Source organism: Trachymyrmex septentrionalis, unplaced genomic scaffold (assembly GCF_001594115.1).
Source record: "Trachymyrmex septentrionalis isolate Tsep2-gDNA-1 unplaced genomic scaffold, Tsep1.0 scaffold40, whole genome shotgun sequence".
Lineage (NCBI taxonomy): Eukaryota > Metazoa > Arthropoda > Insecta > Hymenoptera > Formicidae > Trachymyrmex > Trachymyrmex septentrionalis.
This window is the reverse complement of record NW_017305569.1, coordinates 994,659-1,001,212: the sequence shown is the minus strand read 5'-3', so window position 1 is coordinate 1,001,212 and position 6,554 is coordinate 994,659. Positions and strand designations below refer to the sequence as shown.

General features: G+C 36.4%; 1 protein-coding gene across 2 annotated transcripts in view; it reads right to left on the bottom strand.

Moving 5' to 3' along the window:
• Positions 1 to 2,437: 2,437 nt before the first annotated feature.
• The window catches only part of LOC108751119 (dual specificity protein phosphatase 10-like), a 39,139-nt gene continuing 35,022 nt past the window's right edge, over positions 2,438 to 6,554 (bottom strand). For both annotated transcript variants that reach the window (XM_018491135.1, XM_018491136.1), the window contains one exon: positions 2,438 to 4,574. In XM_018491135.1, the coding sequence (XP_018346637.1) occupies positions 4,195 to 4,574 (380 nt within the window). In that variant the 3' untranslated portion in view covers positions 2,438 to 4,194. The remainder of the gene's footprint in view (positions 4,575 to 6,554) is intronic.

Genomic DNA, 6,554 nt, shown 5'->3' with positions numbered 1-6,554 from the left:
TTTAAATCCTTTTATTTATCCCGTTATCGCAACTTATTCCACTAAAAGACCCCGGAAATACTTCGATCCGTAAAGCTTTACGACGTGTAATTTTCCAAAACGTTGTATAAAACTTTGTTAAAATACTTTATGTCGCATTTAAAGAGAAATATCGATTGGTTCGCAAGAAGATACTTCCAAAAGGCGCAAACATCTCGAAAGGGCAAGCGGCCCTTCGCACACATCCTTTATTAACAATAAAAAGATACGACGACGTGCAATAAATATTGCTAGTTTAATTGTATTTATACGACAAACGTATCTATTTAATTGCGAAAGAATATTTTTCAGGGATGATATATTAAATTTCTAAAATAATTTCTCTCTAAAGTCTTTTAAGAAGACTATAATTTTTTAATTAGCAGTTATTGCAAAATTGTCGATTGAATTTCAAAGACTAAATAAAATTCAAGTAAAATTTATGAATAAATTAGATATGAAATAAAAAATAAATGTAAATAAAACCGGAAATTAAATTAGACTGAAAAAAGCTTTTAAAAAATGAGATTTGTCGACGAATAGAAAGGTCGACAAAATAAGCGAAAATATTAACAAGTGCATTTTTTTATTGAAAATCTGATCTATTTTCCAGTTCTGTCCATTCGCTACAAAGAGCTTCAAAGGAGAAACAAATCGCGTTTTGAAGATTCAAACGTTTGATTAATTAACCGTTTTGATTATGCTGCCGTTTGATTAAAACTCCGTGATCTATCGCAAATCGTCGTACTGATTATTGCCAGTGTTTCGATAAAACACATGCACACTTTGTGATGCAACAGGTACTACGCTTCTATTATATCAACCATCTCTTCTCCGCATCGCTGGCAAGGTAACTAATTGTTTATATCGTTTAATTGTCTATACCGTGCGCCTCTACGACTATTTTTTTTTTCAGTTCTCTGTCGTTCATCGCAAGGCAACGCTTCGCTGATATGTACCGTTTTGTTTCAAGATTGAATTAACCGAATTCGTCGTTTCGTAGACAAAATCCTAAGGAACTTGGTTCTCTCTTTCCACCGTCATTCGCAACTCTCCTCCCGCGATTCACGATATTAGCTTCATCACGAAGTTATTGTCGGCTATAATTAAGTCATTAACAAGGCGCCATCCACGACCACGTGATATTTCGTTGATCGAACCGCGAGATCGTTGTTTGCATGGCAGTAATTCTCGTCTACCATGGCAAACTGAGCTGTAAAAATTAACGCACCTTCACTTTGGAGCATTCGCTTGCATCGTGTTTGGTCGTATATTTAAGAGCAATTTGTCTGGACAAATGTGCATGGACCGCTCATGTACAAAACAACAGAAACTAATCCTTCAATTCCTATCTTTGCAAAAAGAATTCCTTGCATCTTACCATCTAATAATTACATACGTTTTGCGCAATTACTCTTCCGGTTACCGTAAACTACAAGAGCATCTTGACGCTTCACGTGCTCGTCTCATTCGCATCATCGTACGTATCATCATCCCAACAAACGACTAGATCACGATGGTTGGACCTCAACCAGATCCTTAAATGCTAAGGGAGCTTAACGAACTAAGCTATTCTCAGTGAACGATATATTATTTATTATTTCTTCTTTATCAAATATCAACCGCGCCGCAAATCGAAAATGCAGACGCGGACAGGCGAACTCCCTCGCTCTCGATTTATAGTCTCGATCGATACGTTTCATTATACCTATTGTTCTTCTCTCCTACATCTTAGCGTTCTCTTTTTCTCTCTCTCTCTCTATTTATCGACATGTATAATCGTTAACGTTATCATTTCGATTTTACTTAATGAACAGTTCCTTTCTTCCATAGAAGACTCATCATTATAAATTAACATTCCATTTTACGTGATGCTGATGTACAGGGTGTCTCGAGAGAAGAAATACACTACAGTTCGAAAGTATTTGTTTATCGCATTTACAACCTTTTATATTCTAAATATAGAGACAATCTTATTTTATTTTAGAATAAAAAGACGATCATGCTTTATTTTAGAATAAAATAGATAACAAAGCATCGATTGTATTATTGTTAGATAAAAAGATTTTTAAGGTAAAAATCCTCATCTTTATATCTTAGAAAAAATATTCATACAGCATGAAAAAATTGATGAAATATTTCTTTGATAGATTGCAATGTTGATGTTTTGAGGGATTTTTTAATTCCATCTCTACAATATTTCTATAATATTGCATAGTGATACTGTAATTAACAAGTTTAGTAAATGGACAAATACTTATGAGCAATATTGTATTAGTAGCAGAATTGCACGTACTCGGAAAAAAATTCTGCTTTTTTCGCTATAATCGCATACGTTTCATATTTTATTAAATAACATATTCCAGTCTAAATAAAAATTTTTGAAAATAATATACAAAATAATCCTTTATTTGTCCACACAAAATAAAATGTCAGCTGAAAACACAGCTATAATATTATAAAAATATATTTCTCTTGGAATATTGTTTTTGCATCAGAATAGATCTCTAAACCAAATTCCTTCGAACGTGTATCTATCACGTTTAACGATTCCACGTTCATCGATCCGGTATTGAAAATTAATTGAATTGTTACTCATTAATATGACTTATAGAAAATACATTATACCGGAAGTAGAATTACCTGAGATGAGACTCTATCACTGCAAAAGCATTGTTAGTCAGGAGACTAGAATCTCGTAATATTATCCTCGTGACACCCCGTACATGTCGACGATTTTATCTTCTCCATACGGAAAATAATTCTTCTACTAAAAATTCATGCCAGATTTGCAGGAGTCAATTGAGAGGCAAGCGCGTGTTTTACTAGTTGATCATTGAAAAAGTATACCTAGGAAGTAGGAAGATTAAAGAACATTGATTTTACCAATTTTCATTTACTTTTTGTGCGTGTTACGCACAATGGCTTAATCTGTCTCTCAACATTATTATACAAAGGTTACACCTTTGAAATTTAAAGGTTTCGTAAGAGAGCAGTGCTATTATTCATGAATAATTATGTACGTTTAATATTTTTCTAATAGAAACTCAGAAATTTCTAATGATCAACGAAGATCAGAAACGAATTTTCAACGTTTTGTCCTCAGTTTCTTTCAATATTATATAAGCTGCCTATAATTAATCATTGGAATAGTCACTTCCGTCGATTTCATATCTTCCTTCCTTGCATTTTCTTGCATAAACATTACTAGACGATAGTCAATCGTTTAATGAGAAGCTCGTAGGCGAGCATTCTGTACGTTTTACTTGCCTCCCTATTGACTCGACCAGGCGTATTATGGAACACTGTGTGTCGTAAGTACAAGTTATGTTCACTGTTTGCGCGAACGTCGTTCGAAAATAAATAATCGCGACGCGCTGTTGCTCGTTATCGAAGCTGGAGCGAGTGGTTAAATTCTTTTTATGTAAAATACGCTCCCTGCCATATATTTTCTCTCTCCGCAGTAGAGAATCTAACCCGTAACTATCTTTTTTTTCTTAGATATACTATGTATGAAGAAGGCACATCGCATTCATAACGTTTACAAACTGATTTATTCTTGCATATGGAGCATACGGACTAATTTGCATTAGCACTAATAGGAAATAATAATTTAATCATCCACAGAGAGAAATCAAAATTTTCATAAAAATACGATGTATTTTCTTCACACATTTGTATCCCTTCGAGTCCCTTAATAAGTCACGATTTGTCAGTTCGGCAGTTTGACTTCACCATTTTTAATTGAATGGTCGTCCCGAAGACACGGAATTCGGGAAAAAATGTACTAATTCTAAAAAAAAAACTTAAGAGCCAATAATTTCTAGGCTAAAGAGCCTGAGTTGAAAAACGTGACAACTCAAATATTGTGCGACGCCGAAGATTGGGAAAACTGAAAATTCCGCGTTTCGGGATATCAAGAAAAGATGCCGAGGGCATCATTGTTCATATTTGCAGAATCTTCCTATAGTTGAATCCAGTATCTTCAGGTGATCGGCGATCCCGCGAACTGCATTCGTTCATCGTCCAGGTTTGTCGCGAAGAAACGCAGGAAGGACATCGACATTCGCTCTCTCGGGATATGTTTGCGTCTTCGCGACGCACCGACGCCGTCGCCGACGATCCGGTACTCTCAAGAGAGACCAGAAGAAGAAGATACGAAAGAAGAGCGTGGTCTCAGACACTGCAGCCAGAGGTGACCACCTCCTCGCTGTTAGGCTGATGACTCCATCTGCACTGGTGACAACTACTCGTCGTCGTCGTCGCCGTTGTCGACGTCGTCGTCGTTGTTGACGTTACCGTCGTCGTCGTAGGCTCCTCTGGCGCAGAGTTGGCGACATCACCGGACGCCCGCAGACCCTGCTCAAGCTCCAACAGCTGACCCATAAAGTTCAGGTTCGGACTGATGATCGGACGCGCGTTCTTCACTAGTTTATACGCCTCCACCATCGACAGGCCTTTGTGTCGCATTATGTAAGCAATCGCAATTGTTGCACTGCGCGACACACCAGCTTGACAGTGCACCAATACGCTGCTTCCGGCTTTCCGTGCTTCCTCTGGAATAAAAGACAAATTGCGAGATGATAAATGCGTATTTTCTTTCTTTTTTTATATATATATGTATATAACAATGCTAATAAAAAATTATTCGAGGATCAAAGAAAAAAATTATCATTTTTCACTTACTTAATAAGAAAAAGTATAACTGCTCCGATTTATTTATAATTTAATAATCTTAAATTCTCTAAAAAAAAAATCAACAGAAAGAATGCACGAAAAAACAATAGTACTTCTTTTCGGTTTTATTTCTTTTCAATCCAAAATAAGAAATTTTAGTAATATTTTTAAATGCTTTATTGCGTTTCGTAATTATTCAAAAAACTACATATATTGCGATTAAGGACATATATTCGATGTTAATCTGCAAGACGTAGATTAACATCGAATATATGCTGTCACTCTATTGTAGTATCGAAAGTTTTAGTTTGGGACTTAAAAAGATTCTTTCAAGATTCACGGGATTGTTTTGTGCAACGTGTGCTTTTGAAAAATATGAACAAGTCGAGCTCATAAATGTTGAAGCGAAACAGTCGTGAAACCCGAACGACCGACTCAGGTTATGCAATATATGGGGGACGCTATCGTATCGCCAGCGTGAGTCACTACATTGCCCGGATCCTATGCAGACTATGCAAACGTTATGTCGCACTGCGAGAGAATTCGATTGCGTACGCCAAGTTGATCGCATCTTTCGAAAGATAACTTTGACCCTGCATTTCGAAATTTTACTAGACCTCAATGACAATCCAAATTTTAACATTTTTTCCAACTTTTAACGTTTAGGATGGGAAAGCCATCCTATTTGATTGTAGTGGCATTGAAACAGTATCATATTTTGAGGCGAGGAATACAATAAAAAAGAATAAATTCTAATAAATCTTACTCAAGAAAAGCCATTTAAAAAATAGACTTTCAAAATTAGGGACGTTGCAAAGAAAACTGTATGGTCTGGCCAAAAAAAAAAGAAGAATGATAGTAGGCCCGTTCTTTTTGGTTGAACTTCTTGCACTGTACATCTTTTCTCTGTGTTTCTCTCCAACGTGGAGAGAAAAGGAAGAAAGATGAACCGTGCAAGAATTTTAGCTAAAAAGAACAGACTTAGTTACACAAACTTGAATATTTTATTAGACTTAATAATGTAAATAATAATAATCTAGATATTTTTAAGTCTATCATAATAAAAAAGGAAAAAAGATATTTTTTAATTTTTTTTCTTTACGTTTTAACTGTTCGCTAAACACAAACTAGCAGTAACATTACATCAATATTGTAATTTTCTACTCATCAATATAAATAATAATAATAATGTACATGTATATATAATTCATAAGAATTATAACGTTGAATAGAAAATTATAATAGCGATGTAATATTTGTTTATTAGAGTTCAGCGGAGAAGATAAACAATGAAAAAAATTGCAAGTTCGGACAAAAGAAAAGAAAAAAAGGGGACTACTTGAATTTGCGATTAAGTGAATCACGATGCGTGAAGGAATGAGTTTCTCAAAAGTAAACTTCAGAATCGAATGCCAACGGCGACGGGGTGCAGAGTCGGTTTATTCAACCGACATTCCACCAGTTGCACGTTTAGGGGAAGGCTAGTTTTCCCTCCATCCTTCTCCGTCCCGTTTCCATCCCTCTCTCTCTCTCTCTCTCTCTCTCTCTCTCTCTCTCTCTCTCTCTCTCTCTCTCTCTCTTTCGTTCCTTTTCGAGCCCTTACAATCGCCACGCACGACTGCCGCTCTGCTTCCCTTCCATGCGTAATTCGTTTCTCTCTCCTCTCCTCTCCTCTCCTATCCTCGCAGATACGCGGTGCACGCGTAGAACATCGCGTAAACAGGCGAGAGAAGGAATCAGCATCAAGGATGAAGGAAGAGAGAGAACGCAGGGTCAAAGGGTGAAGGGGGAGGTCTCTTACGTTTCACGGATGCGCGCGCGCGCGCATGACTCATGCCTTCATGAATGGAAGGTCTTCT